This window comes from Chiloscyllium punctatum, chromosome 7 (assembly GCF_047496795.1).
Source record: "Chiloscyllium punctatum isolate Juve2018m chromosome 7, sChiPun1.3, whole genome shotgun sequence".
Taxonomy (NCBI): Eukaryota; Metazoa; Chordata; class Chondrichthyes; order Orectolobiformes; family Hemiscylliidae; genus Chiloscyllium; species Chiloscyllium punctatum.
The window spans coordinates 108,555,653-108,583,290 of NC_092745.1; the positions used below are offsets into that span (position 1 = coordinate 108,555,653).

At 40.8% G+C, this 27,638-nt stretch overlaps 1 protein-coding gene across 2 annotated transcripts; it reads right to left on the bottom strand.

The window, feature by feature from the left end:
- Window positions 1-1,730: 1,730 nt before the first annotated feature.
- On the bottom strand, window positions 1,731-27,010 carry cdc20 (cell division cycle 20 homolog). Of its 2 annotated transcripts, none has more exons than XM_072574557.1 (11): window positions 26,930-27,010; window positions 25,033-25,260; window positions 15,101-15,267; window positions 13,797-13,893; window positions 10,538-10,666; window positions 10,148-10,344; window positions 5,724-5,818; window positions 5,370-5,601; window positions 4,701-4,826; window positions 2,609-2,726; window positions 1,731-2,204 (listed from the first exon to the last, which is right to left on the bottom strand). In XM_072574557.1, the coding sequence occupies exons 2-11, from the start codon at window positions 25,250-25,252 to the stop codon at window positions 2,038-2,040; spliced, it is 1,548 nt and encodes a 515-aa protein (XP_072430658.1). In that variant the 5' UTR covers window positions 25,253-25,260; window positions 26,930-27,010; the 3' UTR covers window positions 1,731-2,037. The 2 variants fall into 2 exon arrangements, with proteins under 2 accessions (XP_072430658.1, XP_072430659.1); XM_072574558.1 differs by lacking the exon at window positions 26,930-27,010 and adding an exon at window positions 26,468-26,486.
- Between the last annotated feature and the right edge of the window lie 628 nt (window positions 27,011-27,638).

Here is a 27,638-nt window from a genome sequence, read left to right on the forward strand (position 1 = left end):
CCTGTCCTTGTTTATAAAATTGCAATACCCTTACATTTATTTGAAGGTTGGTTTTTAATAAATGCAGTTTTGGAGAGAGAGAAGCTCCAAGCAAAAAAAGTTGCAAACTCCAAGTCAGAAGGCAGCAACATTCAGCTACAGAAACTAATGCAGCTGGCTGGAGCAGGTTTGCTGAGCAGAACGGGTTCTGGAGGCGACAGTGCCCTTATTTTGCTTTGACTGCAGGCATAGCCCTTGGCAAAGCTGGTTTAGAACAGTTATATTTTTACTGCATTTTGCAGCTGTTGAGAACTGTCTGAGTTCATCTATTGTTCAAACTGATGCCTGACTCTTATTTCTCAAATATCTAAAATGTTAGAGACTGCAGCTAGCATTCATTTTGCCAGCTTACCTACACATCTGAAGATGTGTCATACTGTTTCAACACAAATAAAGCAACCTATAGGATATAGGTATCTACATTGTTTTAGCAATTCCAAATCTTAGCCAGTTACACTCAATGACTACAGCTACGATAAATTCCAGCAACTTCTGAAACGGTTTAACAGCAGTTGTTTCCCTCATTAAGAGGGTTATATTTTACATCTTCCCATCAATTGGAAACAGTTCTAATGAAATTGAAAGATATGAAAACTGTCAGTTTTAGAACAATTATAGCAGATTAGTAGGTTTAATCTCATTAATTTTCCACTTCAGACAATCTGCTAAGTTTTGTTTGTGTACCTTCTGTGAAAAGAACATATTTGCATTTACTTTTGGTCACTTATGCAGAGTGATAAGTGCGAAGGAAACATGGAGTCACTGGTCAAAATCACATTTATTGCTGCCAATAATTGCCCTGTAATGAGCTGTCTTCCTGAACTGTTGCAGTCTATTTGCTGTATGTCAACCCACATTACCACAGGGAAGGAGTTTCAGGATTTTTACTGAGCTGATTTTACAAAATTCTTAGAAGACTCCACAGGTAGATGCAGAAAGATTGTTTCCCCAACAAGGAGAAACTAGGACCAGATAACAACGTTAGAATAAGAGGTCACATTTAAAGACATATGGGAAATTCCTAGAGTAGCGAATCTATGGGATTCTGCAGCAAAGGATGTTGTCAAGGCTGAGAGACAGATTTTTCATCAGCAAGGGAAATCAAGGGTTATGGAAAATGCAGGAAATGAAATGAAGTGGAGGATTATCAGATCAGCCATGATCTTATTGAGAGAATGAGAATGACATACTTCTGGTCATGTCTTTTAGACACATCAAGAGCAAAAAGTGAGTTTACAATCACAGAACTAAAAGAATTAATTTGTGGCTGCAATTAAAGGGGAACCCTGATTCACCCACACAAACTACAACTGCAATCACATTATGTTTTATTTGTAGAAGCTGGAGAGATGTCAGGTAGCCATTAGTGGGATTTGATTAACAAAGAATAGTTTGTTGCTTAAAATGAGGTTCAGCTGTTGCATTTTTCACTGCAGGTAGACAGAGGACCTCAAACATGCATTTGAAATAAAGGAAAATCAGTGATTGATTAAAACTAAATGGGAAAGACTAGAAGTCAATCAGCATCTATGAAAAAGGAGACTGCATCTGCAACATCAGAAGTTGAATGAACATTAGATTTTCTGCAATGATCTGAGCTTTGCACAGACATTGACTCAATGCTTTGACATGACTTTAGAATGCAAACCTAATCAAAAACTAATTTGGAATAGAAAATAGACTTCAAAAGCTTGAATAAACTATTCAAGTTTATTGAAAAATTAAGATTAGTGTATAAAATTTTAAGAGTTGTTTATATACAACTTAAAAAGTTTATGTACAGAAACAATACCAAAGTGATAAAAATCTCCCATTCAACATGCAAATAATTCTGAATTTGTAATCGATGGTTAAGGATTACAATAATGCAAATTTGCTAAACATTCTTCCTTCAGAAAGGATGGTTTAAACACATTTACAAAACAGTTTTCAAACTGAAAGGCTGGTTCCTTTGAGTGAAACTTCCCTTTTGCATACTTGTCCAAAGCAGCAAATGCTTTATCGAATGCCATGATGCAGCACACTGGATTGATTGGTCAGCTTTTTCTTTTTTGTTGGGTCCACAGCAAAGCACTTCCAGATTCTGATTGTTTCATCTGCAGCCACAGAACATACCGTAGTTCCATCTGGACTTAGAGCAAGATCCAGCACACGAGCTTGATGACCTGCATGAGAAATAAAAATCAACCAGCATTGCATTATTTGATCTGAAATAGAAAATACAAGTTACATTATGAAACCATACAAGAATTTTAGCTTTCAAGTGAAATGATAAGTGTGAAGATTGGTCTTCACTCAACATGTTCAATTGCTGAACACTCCATATTAATCAGATGCTATTTTGGTTGCCCAAGGGCAATAATCTAAACATTAGGCTTAAAAACAAACTTCAATAAAGTAATTTTATTAAAAACCCATAACTCAATGATAACTAGAGTACAGTCAATACCAGATAGCCACAAGACAGTTGTCCAGGTAGAAAAGTCTAGAAAGGCTGGCACAAATTGTCCAGAGAGATTTAAACTTCTCCTAGAGCTTACATAACATTTTTACAGCATTGAAATTTCACCTTTGAGCTCAGCTACTTTGGACAGGTTTGGGTACTTCCAGATTACCAGTTGATTTTGAGAGAATCCATGACCAGACACCAATTCTTTGTATTCTGTTGACCAGACTATGGAACAGACCTAAAACGAAAAATACCAAAATGAGGGGCAAGGTTAGATTTGAAAAAAAAAGTGTCAAAGGGGGAAAAAAAAAATCAATTGCCAAGTGGCCAGATCAACTTATTCAATAGAAGTACTACTAGGAACTTCAAGAAATCTCAATGTCCAGGATCGACCTCATGAATCTCCCCTGCATTGCCTCCAAAGACTGTACATTTTCTTTGCATAAGCAGACCAAAACTATTCTAGGTGAGGTTTAAATACAGTGACTTCAACTTGAGCAAGGTGTTCCTATTTTTCATTTTATTCTTATTACTATCATCACATTCCCTTCTCTTCCATAAAGAACCTTTTTCTACTTTATGCACAAGGTCTTGCCATAAAATTCAGTTGCCCTATTCTTCATAGAAAAGTGCATAACATCCTATTTTCCTTCTGCCCATTCAACTGTGTTCCTACCACTTATCTTTCCACCTTTGTCAACTACAAATTGGGAATAACTTAAGTTATATATTGTAAAATAATTATGACTCCATTTCACTACTTCCAGATTGGCTAATGGTTTTCAATCATCTATTCATGATAGTGTACACTTGATCATCAGCTCTATGCAGCCTCACTTTCAAACTTTCTGGAATACCAAGTTACACTATCGGATCCCCATTATCCATATAGCCAATCACCTCAAAACAAATCCTAAAGGTGGTAGACATTTCTTTATGAAATGATGTTGACTGTTTGATTATGTCACATTTCAAATTCTGCTATTCATCCTTTTAATTGACTAGCCTCTTCCCCCAATGACAGATTTTAAGCTAAAAAAGGCCGACACTTTGTCTAATGCCTATATTCAAAGGTATGCAGAGTTTTCCAGTCTAACCAACTTTCCTCTCAATTGAAATGAGATATTTAAACACCATTGACTGAAAATGTGGATCAGATACAATACTAAGTTCACCATTTTGTTCCAAGGGATTTTTCTGACATTACACAAGATTCAGAGTAGCTTGATCCTTGATTCGATCTAAAACAAATGGTTCAGAGAGTCACAAATACATTGAATTCTGACTACCTCTGCTAATTTGATTATCCCCACAATGTAAAAGATTGTGATCACCCATGATTAATATACTGCCTCATCTTGGTTTTTGTCCTGTTTTTGTTATAGCTACTGGTGGGGGCCTATACACTATTTCAACCAGATTTCTTAACTTCAACCATGTGATTTGAAAATTTTCAATCCAAAGTATGATAATGACAAATTACTTATTTCCTTGTACTAAAAACTGTACAGTTATCACCACCTTTTCCCTTCTATCCTTTCAAAGAAATAACAGAATATTTTAAGTCTCAGATTTGATTTCCTTGTAAGCATCTTACTTCAACCTAAATAATAAATCCATTCAATATTTTAAATCAAAAAAGGTACAATTCTTGGAGAGTGTGCATGAAGTTTCTCACTAATACTTTGCAACTGACCAATTCCTAATACTGGGAATTCCACTGCCCTGATCATTTAAAACAATATCCATTGTTTTATTTTTTGGATACTTTTACTGCTTGACTATTAAAACCAAATCACTTATTTTGCCAACTTCTTGATCACCCCAAGATATGACTACCATTACAGATATCAAAACTAAGTGTTAGAAATTACATTTGGAGCAGACATCACCCCACTAATTATAGCGGTTTTTAGTCATTCCATATTCCCATACCACAAATATCCCTGGAAAGTTTCTTTTGACACCTTAATCCTTTTAGTTCAATTAGCCTTGCATTTGTGCAAGTCTTTTCTTTTGAAGATTAGTTGCAAGCACTGGCAGCTCTTTATCAGCAACACTTCAGATGTATATGAAGGACATTCAACTTTGGATGTTAAACAGGGTTTATGTTCAATGTTCAAAAAAAATGATTGACTGGTGCAGTTACATTGTAACACTAGCTTCAACTCTGATCCAGCATTACATTTCATTATCTTGTAGTTACACAAACCTGTGATCGCGTATCTACAGAATTCAAACAAGATCCAGTGTTAGCATTCCAGAGACGAATGAATCGATCGCTGGTACCACCACCACTTGCAAGAATACTTGCTTGCCAAGGACACCAGGCAACTGCCTAAAAGAAACCAAATGAAACAATTATGGTCAACTGAGCACATTGCAAACTCTGTCTTAAACAGTGGAATAGTCAAAGTTTAAGAATTTGTCTATTGAAATCAGCACATTGCAATTGTATGAATACAAATAGGTCAGAATCTCCTTAAACTTAAAATGGAGGAACAAGCAAATTAAAGATTAATGAAATGAAAGATGACTAGACAATGCAAGAAATACTGGAATTAATCAATTTTAGCAGCTAAAATTCCTTTTCTAGCTCGAGGGTTAAAATGTTGCTTCAATACCAACCACATAGCAAAATTCCAACTCAACCAACAAAACTAAGGTTAACACTAAGAACCTATGGAAAGAAAAAAGGACAAAGAATCCAACAGTATCTCAGGAGGAAGGTTATGTATCCAGCTTATTCAGCTGATAGAGATCAGAATTCCCACTGCAACTGATCACTACAGCTAGCATTTTCTAAGTGTGTTTTATAAATTGAACCTTAAGATCAAACTGCAAGCTTAAAGCTTTCACCTAGTTGAGAAGATAGATTTACCTTAACAGCACCCTGGTGCTGTGTGAATGTGTGCAATGGTGAGCACTCTGCATCATTCCCAGGGACACTAGGCCAGATATTCAGAATGTTGTCATTCCCACCACTAGCAAGATACCTCCCATCTGGTGACCACTTTAAGCCACAGACCTCCTGAGTGTGTCCAGTCAGAGTAGATACATGATGTTCTGCCACACGAACATCATGATGGTGAATATGACCTGTTCTGGAGCCACTGAAAGTTGAGAAATGCAGAAAGTTAAGTTTGTATTTCTATATTGTAATTTTAGACAAAACCAAGCAATTAATAGAACTTAAACAGTTTTGCACAAGATTTTACTGAAATGTTTATTTTACCTGGATAGAATATAACTGCTCCAACTGAGTGCTCCTACTCGTACAGTGTGACTCACCATATTTCTTAGGCGTTTCTGGCGCTCAACATCCCAAACCTTAAATCAAAGGTGTTCACAGTAGAATTGGGATCAGAAATTGTACAACTTTGGGTCCAAAAAACAGACAACTACACCAGCAAACTAGTAACATACACAAAGTGATCCCTAAAATGAATGCCCACAGCGTTAGTGTAAAACCACGTGACAGCAGAAGTGTGGTTTAACATGTTAACTTTGCCTCAGTTAAAAATTGCAATTGTTTTTCATTAGTGGAATAAAATGGATTTGAAAAGTGTTTATTGCTGAAAATACACAAGATTTATCTTGCATTCATTAGAACAAAATCAAACACCAACTAAGGGAAAATTAGCATTTATACTGTAAGAGGACAATGTGGATTGGCTTCCAAGCAGATTGATTGGTAGAGGCATTATGAAAAACACCAAGACAGACAACATCCAAGCTTTTAAAATTTCAAGTCTGGTTGCTTCAAGACAATGCCCTGAGGCAGAGAATGTCACCTATTCTAAGTGGAGGCTTGCTTACAACATTTAGCGAATACCTGAGCATGTAGTTTAATCTTATTTGCTAAATAAAAAATTATGCTGACAATTTGCATTGACAGCATGACATTCCCTGCATACTGGTAACTACACATCAACGCACAGGGCTCCATTTTTCACAGATGAAGTGCTCTTAACTGAACACTGCCCTCCCCAAGCCAGCTGTGGTAATTTTACAATCACCTGTAAATCACTAGTTTTCCAATTGATTAACTTACATGCAAAGCCCATTAAGATAGGTCCTATTCAAGTTCTTTTTAAACTTTTAAAGTGATCACTATTTACTGAAATTAGATATCTCTGGAGGTGAGACTAACACCTTCCTACCCAGGGTAGGGACGCTATCACTGCTGCAAGACAGCCCAAAGGCACACCTTAGTTGTACACACTTGTTAGGGAATTAAATGCCCCAGGTTACAGGTAATGATACTAATGACTGTACTAACAAGGAACTACTGCTTTTAACTACATGCACTGCAGCTGTTTCAACTTAAAAACAGGAGTACCATATCTGATTCATTACCCTGGGCCTGCAGCACTGCCCTCAGTTTAAGTATCTTCACTGAATTGATGCTGCTATTGCAAGAGAAAAATCAAAACCTCATCAGCAAAATTCAATATCAATTCTACCAAATGACAAATAGAGTTTCTTAAATAGCAAATAATAGCAGTCTGTGCAACCTTGACAAGCTATAATAGAAGGGAACCATATGCTTGTAGGGAGATTTGCTTACACCACTGAGTTTAAAGTATGACAGGGAGGAGAAACCAGAGTAGGTCAGATTAGATTCCATACAGTAATGGAAACAGGCTCCTTGGCCCAACAAGTCTACACTAACCCTCCAAAGAGCAACCCACCTAGACCCATTCCTCTAACCTATATTTACCCCTGACTAATGCACCTAACACTATGGACAATTTAGCATGGCCAATCCATCTGATCTGCACATCTTTGTATTGTGGGAGGAAACCTGAACCCCAGGAGGAAACCCACAGACACTGAGAATGTCTGAGGAGTCTGCAGTCACCAGAGGCAGGAATTGAACCTGGGTGTCTGGAGCTCTGAGGCAGTGCTAACCACTGTGCTGCCCATAGATTGTGCAATGATTGACAAGTCCAATAGAAATACAGGCAGGACCAGGTTAGCAAACAGTGGAGTTAGCAGTCTTAAGTGTATTATTTTAATGCAAGGTGTATAACAGGCAAGGCAGAGGAGTTTAGAGCCGGGATTAGAACATGGGACTATGATGTGGTAGCCTTTTCTGGTTGAGAGAAGGACAGGACTGGCAGCTCAATGTTCCAGGGTTTAGATGATTCAGGAGAGATGTAAAAATGCAGAGGAATTGCACTACTAAGCAAGGATAATATCACAGCTGTACCAAAGACATCTTGAAGGTTCACCTAGATTCTACCCATACAGCCTTCCCGGAAATTGCATTTTCTTACTCCAAGGATGGAGTTTATACTAAAGGCCTCCCACATGCAGGAGACAGGAATAAATATGTAAGGACATGGAAATGTAAAAAAGGTGGTTGTAGTGGGTGACAACTTCAACTATTGAGTGGTATATCCTTAGCACCAGGTGTTTAGATGGGAAAGAATTTTAGGTGCATGCAAGCATGGTATGTGGTTTTCATTGTCTTTTTAAAAAAGGTACACAAGACCCCAGGGCCTGATGGAATCTCTGGATACTGGAGACAAGGGAAGAAATTGCTGGGGCTTTGACAGATCTTGTATCATCTTCAGCCACAGGAAAATCCCAGAGGACTTCAGAACAGTTGATGTTGTTCCCTTAAAAGGCCATTGAGCCTCATGTTAGGGAAATTACTGGACATTATTCTTAGACAAGATTTGTTTTGTACTAGAAGAATGGACTTTGTCAGTGTGGCTTTATGCTGGGAGTCTTCTCAAATTTGATCCCCTTCCCCAAAACAACTGATTAATTAGGGTAAGGCAGTGAATGTTGTCTAAATAGCCATTAAGCATTTGAAGGTCCCTCATGTTAGCCTGGTCCAAATAAAGAGTGTTTGGAATCCACGGAGAGTTGGCAATTAGATACAAAATTGGCTTGGTTAGAGAAGACAGTTAGTAGAGGAGTACTTTTACCCCAACAGGGAGACTGATCAATAGTGTTGTGCAAGAATCAGTTGGGACCTCTGGATATAGGATATCAAGAAGTTGCAAAGTTGAATAGAGAAATGGCAGATGGTATTTAATCCAGACAAGTGCAAGGAAGCCAAATGCAAAAGGAAGTATACAGTAAATGGCAGAAACTTTAGGGACATTGATATACAAAGTGACCTTGGGGTCCAGGTCCCAAGCTCCCCGAAAGGGCAACACAAATGGATATGGTTATAAGGCAGTATACTACATGCTTTCCTGCATGAAAGTTGGCAAGTCATGTTGCAACTGTACAAGACCACATTTGGACTATTGTGCTGTTTTAGCCACGACACTATACAATGTTGTGGCTTTGGAGGGGATACAAAGGAGCTTACTAGATTGTTGCCTGGACTGGTGTATAATAGCTACAAGGGGCAGCTAGATAAACTTGGATGGATGATTGCTACAAGTGTATAAAATTATGAAAGACAGCTATTGGAGTCTTTTTCCCCCCTGAGATGGAAGTGTCAAATTTAAGTAGAGAAGGCATGTTTAAAAGAGGTGACAGCATTTAAGGGTAGTAAATGCCCCGAGGTGTGGTGGAGGGTGCTTGTTAAAGCAGATGTTAGCAAGTTTAAGGTGCATTGAGATGGACACAAACAAGCAGGGGCAGGGAAAGAAACCATTTACAGGCAGTTGGGATTAGTTTTTAATAGAAGCATGGTCAGCACAGACATGGTGGGAAAAGGGTTTGTTCTTGTGCTGTACTTTTATATAACAGTAATTTAATTTTGGCTGGCAGACAAAAATGTTAAACAAGGCAAGAGGGTGAAGACAAATCAGTAGAGTCAACAGGAAATAAAGAGGGACATTTCTTGCACGTACAAGACACTTTCTCTGTTCAGACAGAGATGCTGCTTGTTAAAGAGATATAAATTCTGGAAATCTGGAATCCAGCTCGCACTGCTACTTACCAGATGTGCCCAACCTGAGGTTTTCCAGCATATGCTATTAAAATCTGAAAAGCTGAGAGCATAGCTTAGAAATTGATGGGTAGTTTTCTAGCAGTGGCTCAACTAAACAGGGCAATTGGTTGAGTTGAAAAGGAACTCTGGAAAACTACAAGAGGACAGTCATACCATAAGTGAGGATAGTTGGCTGATACATGCTGGTGTGAAATTTACATGTGAAAGCTGTTACTGATCAGATTTCTGATGTAGCCTGCATGAGTAAAAAGCAACATATTGTGGAATTGTGTAGTTTTGCAAGCTGGTGCTGGTGAGTTGTTAAAGTATATTTTAAGTGTAAGCCTCAAGGTGCACTTTAATTTGCTTTAGTTATAATTTTAATTAAAATAAAAGCTACAAAAGCAAATTGTCAGCATTTCCTTGTGGGAGTTCATTCAGTAAATCTGACTGTGTTGGTTTACATATCTCCATAAGCACCAGAACAGTGTTATCAGCTGTTTGTGCTGGCTAGAAACCAAATGCATCTCCTACGAAGCAGATTGTAGAAAGCATGCCATCTCATGCTTTAATTATAATTGATGTTAAAATTGGTGATCCATTAATTTTTCTGGCTAGAATGAAACAAATCTAACTTCAGGGCAAGATGTGTTGAGAAAGGTATATACAAACTTGATTAAAACTTAAACAATTCAGATGCATTTTTACAAATTTCACCATCAGCTTAGTCTACCAAGTAGAACCAATCTGCCTACCTGAACCTCTCCATTCCTCGTTCCAACTGCCAGATAGTTGCCTTCTTTTATCCATGATACAGAAGCAACGTAATCCTCCTGACCTTCCAGCTGCACAAGCAGTAGGATTTGACCAGTTTCAGCATGCCAGAGATACACGTTATTCCCAAGGCCCACAGCCAAGTAGTTCAGTGAGCTCCAGTCAATTAGATTTAAGTCTGAAATTTGGAGTAGGGGACAAGTGTTAGAAAAAAGGGAAAAAAAAAAAAGAGGGAAAGCAAAGAAAACCAACCTAATGAAGGAAAAGAATTGCAAGTCTTTGCAGGTTTATCATATCAATTAAAAAGAAATTAGGCATTATTGAAGCCAGGAATTGTCACCACTGTCAGAATAAATTTATACTTAACTTACAGTAATCATTTCTGATCTCTGGAGCATCCAAGATTCTCTCTGGCATTGAGGGAATGTACCGAGTGGTCTTCTTGGTGGAACTTGGTGTCATTGACTGACTGTACAGAACTTTCAGATTATTCTGGTAACCTAGAAAACAAGGAGAGACTAAAACCACAGGACATGAGTGGAGGGCCTCCCTACCCAGTGGATGGGACTCCAGCTGAAAACCACAGAACAGAAGGATTCTCGGAATAGCTAATCAGCAGTACCTTTAGTAAAAACATCCAATTACAAAACAGAACTATTTAATCCTCTGCACTGTTATTTTGCAGTATTGGGCAAGTTCAGCCCTAACATGTACCCTCACCCACCCACCCCATTTTACATTATCTACATATGCAAAACACTGCAATTAAACTCCTAACTATGTTGAAATTACCCAAGGACATTGAGCACAACCAGAGATGAATTTGTCTCCCCACCAAATTAAGCGTGACCCAGAGTACACCATAATTAAATGCAATTATTTTGCGTAAATCAGAAAGAGCATTGAGAAATTCTGAAGACTAGTTGGGAAGGTCCTTACAAGAACAGCTTCCAGTATATTTAACCTTGAACTAATTCAATTCAAACTTGTTATGTTTATTACCTGCAGCATTCTTGCTTCATTATCAAAATACCAATTACTCACTCAGTATTTATATTGTCTATTTTAAACAGTTTCACAAATGTCCCATCAGAAACTTGATACAAGGGTTAAAATGTTAGAACTACCATAACAAAGTTATTAACAATTTTTTGGTATAGAGAAAGAAACATTACAGACTTGGATCTGGAGGAATACCCAAAACAAGCAAGTGTTTGATGAGAGAAGTGGTTTATGACAACAAAACAGTATCAGCCATTTGTGTTAAAAAGCACTCAGGACAAGAATGGATTTAAAATATCCAGAACAGTAGGCACTCAGACTGACATCTACTTTAAACCAGTGTTCTAGGAAAAACACTGGTTCAAGACACTATTCATCATCCCACTCAAAGTCCCACTTATGGACTAAGCCCTGCTCTTCCCTCATCCTTTCCCAATTAGAAATGTTTCAGGCTCAAGTCATTTTCAATTCCAGTATTAACAATGTCAATTCTACACAAATACTTCATTTGGCCAATTGCATACATTCCTAGTGCCCAGCTAGTTTTTAAAGGTGTTTCACTCCAGTCTTACCACTGAAATACAAAGGTAGCCTGATACCTGGTAAGGCCAACGATCTGCAAATTGAAAGCTTGGAAAGTGTAGCCAGCTATGGACATGGAATGCACGTAGCCAGTATTTTAAGTCACAGCAATCTGGCATTTGGAAAGATAGGTATTGGTTCAATTTCATTGAGATTTAAAATCCTTGCTCTTAATTGACTAACAGCACCCACTTCAAATACTAACAAGACCAAGAATGTATTACTCCAGATGAAAATTCCAGCTGTGAAATGTAGACATTACGAGGTGACAATTACCTGGATACAAGATTGAGTCCTTAACCCATGTACACCACTATCCCACATCAAATCTGCCTAAAGAGGTCACCCCTCATTTCCTAATATGCTAAGCTCAAACCTCCCTCAATCCAATTTCTATTCCACGACATTTAATTGCAAATGGAATCATGACAAAAGATTCATCACCACATCAACAGTCTTTGCCACCTGACAACATTTGCTTTTACAATGCTCTGTTCAGCTGGGGATGAACTGCACTTGCCAGATTCTTCACATGAATTTCAATTTTTATCTACTGCATCCTTCCCAGACTGACTCCAGGGCCACATCATTAAGAATGGCTTTGCTCATAATGACACCCAATCCAATTTTACATCTTGGAATTGTTAGGCTGACACTCACCACTGGATGACCAGATATTATGACCCGAGTCAGGAGCTTCAATTTCAATCTCAAACTATTGTGGCCAACTAGATCATCCTCACCCACACTGCTCAGAAGTCCCACGTCACCAGCAAGAATTCCATTTGCAACTCTACAGCAACAGGTGCCTGAAGCCAGAAAATGCTAGGACCATCCATGGCCAAGATCTAGAAATCTCAAGCCCCTCTTTCCTCCTTCAATAAATTCTTATTAAAGCTTAAAAACTTTGTTTTAGTGCTCTTGTGAATGCATTCAGATTTATTTTGCATTAGAGGTGCTACAAAATTGTAAGCTATTAAAGTTCAGCACTAAAGTTGCATTGTGAAAACAATTGATAATTGAACACCAGAGTGACTAGTTTAGCAACAAAAGGAAACATTCTACAATTTTAAATCTTCTAGCAGTGTAATTTTCTTCAGCCACATGAACATAACTTTAGATACCATTCTAATACTTTAAAATCCTGTAAGAGGGTGTTTTACTATTGTATTCTATTTTTGGAAGAATGTCTGATATATACTTGGGCACTATACTGGCACTTCTGTTTGTTATTCTCAACTGAAGAATCCTTATTCTCAACATCATGTTTCTAAGAATTCAATTGTGCCCACTATCATGCATTTCTATTCCCATACATTGTCTGCACAACCAGAATCACTAATGTTTCACTTTTCTTGTCCTTCTATACCACAAGCTCCATTCAAAATTTAATCCATCTTTTGCTCGTTAACCTCTGGAGATAGCACTCAACATTTTTCCCTTCTCATGGCTGCACCTTCAGCAGTGGTGTGCTATCACCCACCACCAGTCCCCTATCATGCCAATATTCCACACAAGTACAGATCTTACTTCATTCTCCTTCCTCAAAAGCTTTAAATCTCAGATGAAATCACAACACTTTTACATAATTCAGCAACCTGTATTCTTCGAGATTATACAACTTTTGTAGAGCCCTGTCAATTTATATGATGGAACTTTGCTACCTAATCATTACATCCATTACTAGATAACTTCATTCAGTTCTGATAAGGCCAGACCTTAATTCTCTCTAGAAGAGCCAGATCCCTGAATTGCTAAGAGATGATGGTTCTGAAGGGGCAAAGAAATTGATAAGGATGGACTGGAGAACTTCTGTTTAGAGAAGTAGTCAGAAGTTACTCACTGGCTTGTATATGAACTCTCAACCTGTGGCAACCTAATGATTATACTTCACAATCCAAATTCAAGTTATATACTCATCTGAAATGCTCATTTCAATCCTCAGACAGCTCATTTTCACATCATCTTGCTAGATTGATTTGCTAATAATTTCTGATCTAAAGCAATAATCCTAAATATTATAAAGTAAAAACAAAACTAAAATACCTTCTGGTGCAGCAAGAGGTTTCCCACTCATACGTAGAACTTTTGCCTGCTGAACATCATAACCATTCAAGTTCAAGGACCAGGTCTTCTGCTGTTCCTGAAGAAGAGATACTTAATATTTCAAGAACCAATGTGGGGACAAACAGATCCAAAATTGGCTGAGCGTCAGGAAACAGAGGATGAAGTTTGAAGATTGTTCAAAGAGAGTGTTCAGGTTTGGTGCTGGTACCATTTGTGGTACAAGTTAATAATCTATGAGTGTCAGTTACAAGTCAGCAAGACTGCAGACAGTGGTGCGACAAGTAGCAAGGAAACTCTTAGGCTACAGGACAATTGATGGGCTGGGGAATTGTTAAATGAAATGCAACATTGAAAGGAGAGGGGAATGCACTTTGGGATGATCAAAGCATAGATTACCCATCAACTAGTAGGACCCTAGGAAAGAGGATCAGAGGGACCATTGATTCTTGAAGGCAACCGATACATAGAGACCATGGTATTTGCTTTTAGTCAATGAGTTCAATGCAAGAGCAAGATAATGGGGCTGTATTGGACTTGGTATACCTAGAGTACTATTTGCAGTTCTCGTCACCATAATGCAAGAAACAGTGACTGTACTGAACTGCAGAAGAGATTGACTAGGAGATTGTTGCTAGTTGAATTGCTCAAGCCCAGGCAGACAATATGCAGGAAGGGATTTTTAGAGCAGAGAAAGCTGGTGGATTGGGAAAGGGGGACTAAGGAAGAGGAGGAAGGATCTAAAATGTGTGAAGTTCTAGGGGCCATAGACCAAGATAGAGTGAACCTCTTCTCCTTACTAGAGGGTAGAGTTTTGGGGTAAAGAACAAGTGGTTTTGACAGGATTTGAGGAAAATTTCAGACGGCAATAGATATCTGGAACTCACTGCCCAAGTAACCCTCAAGACAAGTAGTAAACAGCATAGCAAAGAGCTACAGGACAAGTGTTAAAATGTGGGAATAGAATAGAAAAGATATTTTATGGCCAGTATGGTCACAATGGGCCAAAGGTTTTGCAGGATGTAAACAGGGTCCATGACTAAGTTAGATGAAACTTAGTTGAAGATTTTTACATTGCTCTATACAGTCTGCTGCTATTCTTCATACCAGAGAGGCCTAGCAAAAAATGCCTACATCCAATCTGCCTTCACTTAGCATCAAAGCACAGAATAACAGGATACAATTACAATGAGCATTCAGTTTTGTTTTCATTCAACCATAGATGAAACAATTGGTTTTGAATTAACCTTTGAATCAAATTAAATTAAATTTATCTTTGTACTCACTTTCTTGGTTGGAGATTCATTTTCTTGCTCATTTTCTTTAGAGATTAAGAAATGTGCCACCTCCATTTGTGCTGCATTACGGACTGGAATATAACGATCACCACCTGCTTTTGATGGTGTCCCTTGAACTCGGGAACTTTTTGAAGATTTGGGAGTTTTTGTTTTTCCTGTAAAGCAGGAAAGTGTGATAAGTGACCATTGTTAAAGCTTTCAGTGCTATTCTGAACTATATATAAAATCACCAACATGGATCCAGGCAGTTGTGGGTATGTTTGCCAAAGTGGGAAGTTGGTTTGCAGTAATTTGTGGGATGCTCCACTGCATTAAGGATGTCAGTTAGAAAGGGAATGAAATAGCTGTAAAAACAATTTCCCAACTCAGCAAACACACCCACAACTGCAACCAGCATCTGAGCTGCAAATCCTTACAAATGTTAAATGGCTGAAGGCATTAGCATAGAAAGATTACGAGGAACCACGATTACCTGAATATCATTATCTGAATTTCAGATTATCTGAAGATCTCAAGGTCCAATAGAAACATTACATCAAAAAGGTGTTTCAACACAGATCCAGTCTTTTGTTTACAATAATTAAAAATTAGCTCCACTAAATGAAATCCTGCAGAGAACAGTTCTGAACATCAATGGGAGCCCATCCATTGTCTCCAAATGACTGACTGCCCACCCTCTCTCCAGGGTTTTACACAGAGGTGCACCCTAAACTGAGCTTCCCCAGATAATCTCTCAAATTGTCCTGTACAGGGCAAAGATTGAACTTGTCAAAAAGTTGCAGAAGAAAGTTATTTGTGCTAATTTGTGACATATCCCCAAAGGCAGCAGCAGTTTGCTGTTGGTGTCCAGTCTGGCTATCCAGGGGTGGGATTGGATGGCTTTGGGGGGGGGGGGGGGGGGGCCATGCAGTGTGCTGCTACCTTGTCTCCTGAACAGGAGTGTACTTAGCAAGTACTCACCGTCAATCCCATTGAACTGATGATTGGGGGTGGGGAGTGGTTTTACTGCATGTCTCTGACAGTGAGTTTGTTCAGAAACAAACCCTGAGTCAGAGGGAAAAAGGCAGACAGTGAGAAAAGAAACTTAAGACCCTGACCAGAGTAACGGCATTGAATCAATTAACCGAATAATCAATCACCCAAACAAAATAGTGCCACTCATCAATCGGATAACAGGCTGCAACAGTCTGGGAGGAGTGCCAAAAATTGAAACTGGGCAAGATAAACAGCTGATTGAGCATGGTATTTACCTCATCTTTAATTGCACAGTTAGTCTTTATGTTGGGTTTCGTATGCAAGGGCAATAGTGCAATGGTCCAGGGAAGGACCCTATAGCAATTAATTTGATTTTAGGGTAATAAGGTTTTAAAGGAGGTAGTTATGGAAGGAGTGTTCAGGCCATTGTGCTTCTCCTGTTCTACATACCACTGCTCCTCGATAGAGTTTCAAGAGTCAGAGTATCATGAATAGCACAAATGGCCACTACACAAACTAAGTGTCAGACAGTGGAAATGGATGACCACCAGCCAAGAGACAATTAGACAAGCAATAAAGTATCAATGTTGGGTATCCCCTGCAATGGATATACCACCTATGAAATGGAGGAAAACAATAGTATTGGTTTTACTGTACAAGGAAGAAATAAGTGTAGGAAGACCATAGCAATAGGAGATTCAATCAGAAGGAGAATAGGTAGACATTTGTGACCACAAACTCCAGGTTGGTACAGTGCCCCAGTTGCTAAAGTCAGGGTCAAACATGCTTTGGAGCAGCAAAGGACATTCTGAGTAGGAAGGTGAACAGCCAGTGGAGAGCATGGGCAGCAACGACTGGGGGAGATTATGTCGCAAAATTAGAGTATAAGAAACTGGGAAGTAAGCTTAAATGGTAGGCTTTCAAAAGGTACATAATATCAGCATTGCTAATAGATACCTTGTCCTCAAAGTAGACGAGCAGGATGTTTTAGTTGATTGTGTGGCTAGAACAGTGCAAGGCCCTCCACTCCCTCTGCCCCAATCCCAACTTCACCATCAAACCAGCAGATAAAGGGTGCAGTGGTAGTTTGGCAAACTGATCTGTACACCACTGAAGTAAGGCACCAACTCTAAGACACCCCCTCCTACCACCCCTCAACCATGCCCACCTCCAAACCATCTCCCAGACCATACACAACCTCTACCTCGGGGATCTCCCAACCACAGCTTCAAACCTCCGTTCAGGAACCCCACAGCACCCGATTCTACCTCCTTCTCCACAAGCCTTACCACCCTAGCAGACCCATTGTCTCAGCCTTTCTCAGCATCACTGAACTCATCTCCACCTACCCTGATATTGTCCTATCCCTCCTAGTCTAGGGACTCCCCACAAACATTCAACTCACCTCCCACATTCTCCACCTCCACAGACTGCAGCTTTCCCAACCATCAGTGCCTCAACTTCATGGACATCCAATCCCTCTACACTGCCATCCACCAAGACCAGGGCTTCTAGATCCATTTCTTCCTCTTCTGACGTCCCCTTCCACTGACATTCATTTGGCTGAATGGGCCCTCACCCTTAATTTCTCCTTCAAATCCTCCCAAAAAGGGGGAGCCATGGGCACCTGTATGGGCCCCAGCTATGCCTGCCTTTGTTGGCTGTGTAGAACAGTCCATCTTCCATAGTTACACCAGTACCATTCCACACCTCTTCCTCTGCTACATTGATGACTGCATCAGCACCACCTTGTGCTCCCACAAGGGGGTTGAGCAGTTCAACTTCACATTTCACCCCAACTTTAAATTCACCTGGACCATCTCAGACACCTCACTCTCCTTCCTGGACCTCACCATCTCCAATGACAACCAATTAACAGACATTCTCTTTACAAACCCACTGACTCCCACAGCTACCTGGATTACACTTCTGCTATCACAGATTCCCAATTCCTCCGCCTCTGCTGTATCTGCTCCCAGGAGCACCAGTTCCACCACAGGACACCCCAGATGACCTTTCAAGACTAATTTCCCTTCCCACATGGTTGAAGATGCCCTCCAACACATCTCATCCAGATAAGACTAGGAGCGGAAGTAAGGCCATTCAGCCCATCAAGTCTACTCCACTATTCAATCATGGCTGATAGACATTTCAATTCCACTTATCCATGCTCTCCCCATAGCCCTTAATTCCTTGTGACATCAAGAATTTATCAATGTCTGCCTTGAAGACATTTAGCGTTCCAGACTCCACTGCAATCCGTGGCAATGAATTCCACAGGCCCACCACACTCTGGCTGAAGAAATGTCTCTATTTCTGTTCTGAATTTACCCCCTCTAATTCTAAGGCTGTGTCCACAGGTCCTAGTCTCCTTGCCTAATGGAAACAATTTCCTAGTGTCCACCCTCTCCAAACCATGTATTATCTTGTAAGTTTCTATTAGATCTCCCCTTAATCTTCTAAGATTAAATGAATACAATCCCAGGATCCTCAGCTGTTCCTCGTATGTTAGACCTACCATTCCAGGGATCATCCATGTGAATCTTTGCTGGACACGCTCCAGTGCCAGTATGTCCTTCCTGAGGTGTGGGGACCAAAACTAGACAGTACTCCAAATGGGGCCTAACCAGAGCTTTATAAAGTCTCAGTAGCACAATGGTGTCCTAGAGATAATTGACACATTGCATTTGCTTTCTTAAATCACAGACAACCTGCATGTTTACCTTTAGAGAATCCTCAACTAGCACTCCCAGATCCCTTTGTACTTTGGCTTTACGAATTTTCTCACTGTTTAGAAAGTAGTCCATGCTTGTATTTTTTTCCAAAGTGCAAGACCTCACATTTGCTCACATTGAATTCCATCAGCTATTTCCTGGACCACTCTCCCAAACTGTCTAGATCCTTCTGCAGCCTCCCCACTTCCTCAGTACTACCTGCCTGTCCACCTAACTATCATTGGCAAACTTTGCTAGAATGTCCCCAGTCCTTTCATCCAGATCATTAATATATAACATGAACAGCAACACCCCAACACTGAACACTGCAGGACCCCACTTGTCACCGGCTGCCATTCCGAAAAAGAACCTTTTATCCCAACTCTGCCTTCTGTCAGACAGCCAATCCTCAATCCATCCCAGTAGCTCACCTTGAACACTATGGGCCCTCACCTTGCTCAGCAGCCTCCCGTGTGGCACCTTATCAAATGCCTTTTGGAAGTCTAGGTAGACCACATGCACTGGGTTTTCCTGGTCGAACTTACTTGTTACCTCTTCAAAGAATTCCAACAGATTTGTCAGGCACAACCTCCCCTTACTAAATCCAGGTTGACTTGTTCTAATCCAACCCTGCTCTTCCAAGAATTTAGAAACCTCATCCTTAATGATGGATTCTAGAATTTTACCAACAACCGTGTTTAGGCTAATTGGCCTATAATTTTCCAAGTTTTGTCTTGATCCTTTCTTGAACAAGGGGGTTACAACAGCAATCTTCCAGGACTTTCCCTGACTCCAATAACTTTTGAAAGATCACAACCAACATCTGCTTTTTCCTCAGCCACCTCCCTCAGAACTCTAGGATGTAGCCTATCGGGGCCAGGAGATTTATCAATTTTAAGTCCTTTTAGCTTTTCTAGCACTCTTTTGTAAAGGCAACCATACTCAACTCAACCCCCTGACTCCCTTTAATTGTTGGGATATTACTCATGTCTTCCACTGTGAAGACTGACGCAAAGTACTTGTTAAGTTCTCCTACTATTTCCTTATCACCCATTAGGCTTCCAGCATCAGTTTGAAGGGGCCCAATGTCTACTTTTAAGTGTTTGTTTCTTACATCTTGAAAGAAACTTTTACTATCATTTCTATTACTGGCTAGCCTACCTTCATATTTGATTCTGTCCTTCCTTATTTCTCTTTGTTATCCTGTTTTTGTAGCCTTCCCAATCTTCTGATTTCCCCATTCCCTTGGCCACTTTATAGGATCTCTCTTTTCCTTTGATAGATTTCCTGACTTGTTTCGTCAGCCACAGCTGTCTAATCCCTCCCCAGATAATCTTTCTCTTCTTGGGGATGAACCTCTGTACAGTGTCCTCAATTTTACCCACAAACTCCTGCCATTTTTGCACTGTCTTTCCTGCTAGGCTCTGCTTCCAGTCCAAGTACCTCTGCCCTAAAATCCCACCCCTCCAACTGCAACAAGGACAGAACCCCTGGTCCTCACCATCCACCCTACCAACCTCCGCATAAACCATATCATCCACTGACATGTCTGCCACCTACAAACTGACTCACCACCAGGGATATATTCCCCCCCACCTCTATCCACTTTCTGCAGAGACCGTTCTCTCCATGACTACCTGGTCAGGTCACATCACATCATGTCAACCACCTACCCTCCCCTGCCACTGGAATTAAAACCACACTCCTCTCCCCCCTCACCACCATCCAAGGCCCCAAAGAAGCCTTCCAAAGTTTCACCTACACATCCAATGTCATTTTTGTATCAGTTGCTCCCAATGCAGCCTCATTTACATTGGGGGAGATTGAACGCCTTTACCAGAGCGCTTCAGAGAACATCTCTGGGACACCCACACCAATCAACCCCACTGCCCCGTGGCCAAACATTTCAACTCCCCTCCCACTATGCCAAGGTCATGCAGTCCTTGGCAGTCTCCTCCACCATCATTTCCTCACCACCTGGAGGAACACATCTTCCACTTCAGATCATCAATGTGGACTTCACCAGTTTCCTCATTTCCCCTCCACCCACCTTACCCCAGTTCCAACTTGCCATCCTCATGAGATGTCCTACCTGCCAATCTTCCTTCCACCAACCACTCCATCCTCCTCTCCGACCTATCAACTTCATCCCCACCTCCCATCTGCCTATTATACTCAGCAACATCTTCCCAGCCCCACCATGCCCCCCCATTTATCTCTCCATTCTGGAGGCTCCCTAATTCATTTGAGATGAGGGCCTTTGCCCCAAGATGTCAATTCTCCTGCTGCTCTGATGCTGCCGGACCTGCTGCACTCTAATCTTGGACTGATCTCCAGCCCTCACTTTCACCAATCGTTAATTCTTGTCTGGCACAAGAAATATGAACGGTGGCCCAACAGTGGCTAACAAAGGAAATTAGAGGTGGTAAAGATCAAAGGAAGGGACACAAATTGAAAAACAAGAGAAGACCAAAGGACTGGAAGTGTTTTCGATTTCAGCAGAGGACAAAAGATTAAAATAGGCAACATTGAGTACTGACAGTAAGTTTGCAGGGGGCAAACTTTGTCCAGAGGGAAAAAAGATTAGTGAAGATTAATGTTCACTGCTTCTGACTGTCAATAACATGACTAATGAGGAGAGCAGTAGATGTGATCTATATAGACTTCAGTAAGGCGTTCGACAAGGTTCTCCATGGGAGACTGATTAGCAACGTTAGATCATGAAATACAGGGAGAACTAGCCATTTGGATACAGCACTGGCTCAAAGGTAGAAGACAGGGGGTGGTGGTGGTGGAGGGTTTTTTTTAGACTGGAGGCCTGTGACCAGAGGAGTGCCATAAGCATTGGTGCAGGGTCCTCAGTCATTTACGTAAATGATTTGGATGTGAGTATAAGAGGTACAGTTACTAAGTTTGCAGATGTCACAAAAATTGGAGGTGTAATGGACAGCAAAGAGGGTTAGCTCAGATTACAACAGGATCTGGACCAGATAAGCCAATGGGCTAAGTGGCAGATGGAGTTTAATTCAGATAAATGAGGTGCTGCATTTTGGGAAAGCAAAACCTTAGCAGGACTTATATAGTTAATGACAAGTACTAGGAGTGTTGCTTAACAAAGACCTTGGAGTGCAGGTTCATAGCTCCTTGAAAGTGGAGTTACAGGTAGATAGGATAGTGAAGGAGGAGTTTGGTATGCTTTCCTTTATTGGTCAGAGTAAAGAGTACGGAGTGGGGAGGTCATGTTGCAGCTGTGTAGGACATTGGTTCAGCCACTATTTGAATATTGCATCCAATTCTGGTCTCCTTCCTATCAGAAAGATGTGAAACTTGAAAGGGTTCAGAAGAGACTTAAGGATATTGCCAGGGTTGGAGGATTTGAGCTATAGGGAGAGGCTGAATAGGCTGGGGCTATTTTCCCTGGAGCAGAGGCTGAGGGGGACCTTTATAGAGGTTTACAAAATTATGAGGGGCATGGGTAGGATAAATAGACAGTCTTTTTCCTGGGGTCAGGGAGTCCAGAAATAGACAGCATAGATTTAGGTTGATGGGGAAAGACAAAAGAGACCCAAGGGGCAACCTTTTCATGCAGAGGGTGGTATGTATATGGAATGAGCTGCTGGAGGATTAGTGGAGGCTGGTACAATTGCAACATTTAAGGGGCATTTGGATGGGTATATGAATAGGGAGGGTTTAGAGGGATATGGGCTGGGTGCTGGCAGGTGGGACTAGATAGGGCTGGGATATCTGGTCGTCATGGATGGGTTAGACTGAAGGGTCTGTTTCCATGCTGTACATCTATGACTAAAGATGGCAGACCAATTAAATACACACTTTCATCCTGTCTTCACAAAGGAGAAAAAATGCCACAAAAACACTGGGTAACAGTGTAACGAAAGGAGGAACAGAAGGAACTCTGCACTAGTAGAGAAATGACATTGGAGGAGTGAGTGGGATTAAGGTAAATAAATCCCTAGGGCTTGATACTCAATTTAAGAAAATGGCCCTCGAAATAGTGGATGCATTGGTGGTCATCTTACAAAGATTCTGTAGACTCTGGGACAGTAACTACCCATCAGTCCATAGGAAATTTAACCCAACTATTAAAGTAGGAGTAAACAGGGAATTATAAACTCGTGATAGTGGTGGAGAAAATGCTCCAGTCCATTACAAAAAACAGATAGTACCTGGAAAACAGATTGGATGGACTCAACATGGAATACAGTATACTAATTGAAGTACTGCTGCAACAGTCAGGGCCTTAATGAAACTAATAGTGTATAACTTTGGTCTCAAGTAATTGCATTACAAGCAGTCCAGGAAAGATTCATTTGACCTAGAATCATTGGGTTTGCTTTTGGGGAAGGTTGTTCAGATTGGAGTTTAGAAGACAGATGACCTTCTAAAGATCCTGAAGAACCTAATAAAGTGGATGCTAGGAACTAGTAGAAAGATTAATACAAAACAAAAGTATGTTGCATAGGGTAATTGGCCTGTACAACTTTTTTCCCCTGGGAAGCAGTGGAAGCCAGTCGTTTATATCCTTTAAGGAATCAAGGGTTATGGAGTCAGGTCATTTGCTTCTCAATTCTTATGGGGGAAGCTCTGGGCCAGGAGGTTCCGACTATACCAACAATATGGCCAGCATACAGATGAATGTGACAGAGGGAGTGTATGGTGATAATATTGCCTTGTCACATGTGCATGTCCAGGAGCAGGGAAGTCCTCCTGTCACCATGGTGTTTACCTCATTGTAACTCCCCATTGTTAACTTCTGGTAGTACTTTTTCCTCCCATAAGATTGGGTCATGACGGACATGTGTACTGTGCCACTGGTACAGCATTCACAAACATGATCTTGCTGTCCACCCAATTACTCTTGAATTGAGTGACTTTCTGAACAATTTTAAATGTCAGTTACAAATCAGGTACAGTATGATGTAGGATAGACAAGCAGGAGGAAGTTAAAATGCCAAAAGGAGCCAGTTCCATGCTTTGCTTCTTTTCAGGACACTGGGGACTCAAGAGTTAAACATTCCACTACCAACATGGTTACTGCAGTGTCAGCTGAAAGCCTGCTCTCAGCAGAGAACACATCTCAGTAGTGGGTACCTCAGAGCCTAGTGGAGCCACATGTGGATTCACCTGGTGGCCCCAGACAGGTATTTGCCCTTTCCAGACAAGACGGAGCTGTGGCCACATCTTAAACCAGCTCCCACTCCCATTATCTTAATATGGAGGGGAAGACAGACAAGTATATGAATCCCCATTTACAGCAGGCAAAATCCTTCCACCTTAATCTCTTCCCTTCAAGAGATTGATAAGGAATACGATAATGAGTTTCTGTAATCCATTCACATGTTATTACAGATCAACATACATCAGGCTTTGTAAATTCATAATTATCCACTTTAAACTATGTGATGACATTTGCCCATGTGACTGACAAACCTTTTGTTTAATTCCCATAAAATGTACTGTGTAGGAGAGATTCATGGAGAAATGTCACCACAAGTAGTCACTGCTACTTTGGGGATATTTTAGAACCTTGTGTCTAGAGAAACTGGTCATCTGGATTTGTGGAACAATATACATCAACAAGCAAATATGGAAATTTCTTTCCCATAAAAAAAAGTGAACTAGACTAGATGCTAAAACTCATCTTAGTAAGACAAGAATGGGAATTTAACCAACCATTATCTATAACATTGGGTTGAGAAGGTGATTAACAAGCCAGCATAGGGAGCAGGGCAGAAGTATTCAATCAACATCTGCAGAGGGAAATTCCTATCCTGCTAGTCTTTGATTTAGCTTTAGTTACACATCATAGACGATAAGAGCAACTTTTTAGGAAAACTGTGATGAGTTTACTTTGTTTCAGATTTCACTAAGTATGGGTCAAGAATGGAATAAAACAAAGTTCTATATAAATGAGCATCTGCTGCACTTCAGAATACTGCACAAGTAACATACAGGCTGCGCACAGAAAAACATGACATGAGCTTAAATTGGCTGAAGTCAAAGATTACCAAGCATTACTAACTGCAGGAGTGGGCTAAGTTCCAGAAGTCCATGCTATGGAGGACCTGTTGGCCAATTTCTCTACCCTGTATACCCTGAATTTGGTGTGCAAATAAGTTAAAAACAGTCCAAAATCAAATCAACAAAGATGACTGAGATGAACAGTAGAAACAGCAATACTGACGTAGCCGATAGAAAGTTTTAAAACATTACCTGGCGTCTTGCAGGGTGTCACTACCTTTGATGCATTAAGTGATCGATTGGTAGTTTTCATTGGTGATAGACCACTGGTATTAGCCGAAGTTGACATTGACCCAGATACACTATTGTTTTCCTTTGCTTTCCGCTGCCACCTAGCTAACGGCCCATTTGTAATGGGAGCATCCAACTTCAGAAGGTTGTTGATGTCACTCTCAAAAACAAATTGAGACATATTAACACCTGTAGTGAGGAGACATTTAAAAAAGGTCAGGAGGAAAACCTAACCTCAAATTTCATTCAATACATATTTAGATAATTATTTTGCAGCAAAACAGGAACCCAAAGTTAATACACTTGGTCATAGTCATATAGCATAGAAACAGACACTGACCAGTCATATCTATTGCACCAACAGACATTACACTATACTAACCCAATTTACCTACACTTGGAAAATAGCTAATGTGCTGGCATTTTAAGTATTACCCAATGCTTCTAAATGCTTTAAGGTTAATTGCCTCCACCACCCTCTCAGGCAGCATGTCACATTTCCACCAGCATAGGTGAAAGAAATTCAGGTCTCCTCTAAATCATTTCCTCCTCACCTCATACCCTTTAGTGATTTAACAACCCTCAAAAGATTCAGTGACAAAACCAGGATGGAGAATGCAACTACCAACAGGAAGGTTCCACAAATATCTTCATCATCAAAGGGAAGGAAGCACAGCACATTTACCCCAAAGATGAGGATGCTGAATTGCCAACCATCATCAGCAAGGTCTCCAAGGCTCTAAAGTACAGATAGCGTTTAATCAATTCTAAGCACTCCACAATATACCAAGTTGTGGAGGTGCCAGCATTGGACTGAGGTGGACAAAATTAAATAGCACAACACCAGGTTCAGTCTAATAGGTTTATTTGGAAGTAAAAGCTTCCAGAGCACAGCTCCTTCATCAGGTAGCTGTGCTCCAAAAGCTTGTACTTCTAAATAAACCTGTTGGGACTATAACCTGGTTTTGTTTAAATTTATCAAGCAGTACTGGATTAAACCAGCCCTCACTCAAAGCAAAATTATTCCAAACTACTGCAAAGTGATGAGAGTTGTTAGCAACAGGGCTACCAAGCTGCCAGCTTTTGCTCAATAATAGTTTATGTGCTGATGCTGTTTGGGTTCTGCCAGGGTCACTCAGCTCCTGACCTCATTACAGCCTTGACTCAAACAAAAGAAAAGAATTGACCTCCAGAGAAGTGGTAATAGTCTTAAAGGCAATAATTAATACAAGTGGGACCAAGAACCCTCAAAACTAGAGTTAATGGGTACCAGGAGGAAAACTGTTCAATGGGTGAAATAGTTACCAACACAAAACATGAGGGCTACTTAAAGTTTGTGTTGGCTGCATCTGCTGGAAGTATCAGATTAGCAGGCCTCCTGCCAGTTACTACTCACCACAAGCACTGCAACACAACAGCAATATCTTGCAAGCCCAAAGTCAGAGGCTTTACAACACAGAAGAAAAGACCCTCCAGCCCAGCAGCCGGCTGGTCATCGATTCTATTCTAACCCAATTTGCCAAGCCTGCAGCCATGTAGATTCGTTTATGAACTTGGACTCAGCCCCTCAGCCAGAGGTAAGGACATTACCACAACGCTGCAACAGTCCCCTCTTATAGCCTTTTAAGACATGACGGTTCAAGTGCTCGGGATGAAATACTTCTCAAACATCCTGGGGACACACATCCCTGTGACTCCTTCATGTAGTGAGCTCCTGATCCCCACAGGCCACTGTGTGAAAATAAATGCAACTCAACCCAAACCCAGCCTCAAATTCAGGCAGAGCAAAAAAAAATAAGTCAAGGAAAGAAAAGGGTCTCGCTGTTTTCTCAGGCCAGACTCAGTCGCGGAAACGTACTTTCAATCTCACTGCAATAAAAGCTTTTTCACCGTCGGCTCCGCACAAAATGGCTACGCAGGGCTGCCTCTGGATTTAAATCCGAGTCATCAACCGCCCCACCAGACCGGGCGTTCCCATTCGTCCGCTCAAACCAAAGCACCCATTCCCATTGGGCAAACCGAGCGTAGGCTGTGATTGGATGGACCGGTACCAACGGCCGCCAATCGCTACGGCAACTACGTTCGCCCGCGTCGCAGCTGAGGTCGCGCGTAGTGCGGATGCTCATGCGCATTTCTCCACGTGTCGAGTTGAGTGCCGTGGACGCCATATTTGATGCAGGCGCTAACAACCCGCCCAGTTCCCGTCAATGTCTGTTATAGGTCAAACTGTGATCTGCACTATCTCTCCAGTTTAAAATGTTGCTCCTGGTGGGAAATGTTAAGCAGGGAAACGAAAAGCGTTAGAGAAATAACATGGAAAATGGGTATTAGGCATTATTTACAGAAAATAGAATCTAATCCTGAAATGTGGGACAATGGGCGGACAGAAGGATGCTGGAGACACTGAGCAATAACCTTCTTCACTGTCCACTGTGCCACCAATAAACCTACTAACCACGCCTCTTAACCAAATTATTTATATAAATGACAAACAAAAGTGGTCACAGGACCGATCCCTGTGGAACACCGCTGGTCACAGATCTCCAGTCTGAAACACCTCCAACCTG

Bases quoted from the DNA above. Each gene is read 5' to 3' on its own strand.
- cdc20 (XM_072574557.1), bottom strand. From the start codon at position 25,252: ATGTCTCAATTTGTTTTTGAGAGTGACATCAACAACCTTCTGAAGTTG. The intron at 13,894-15,100 runs GTGAGTACAAAG...TCTCTTCTTCAG, and splicing joins ATGAATCTCCAACCAAGAAA to GAACAGCAGAAGACCTGGTC. The intron at 2,205-2,608 runs GTGAAATTTCAA...TTTCTCATGCAG, and splicing joins CAAAGTAGCTGAGCTCAAAG to GTCATCAAGCTCGTGTGCTG.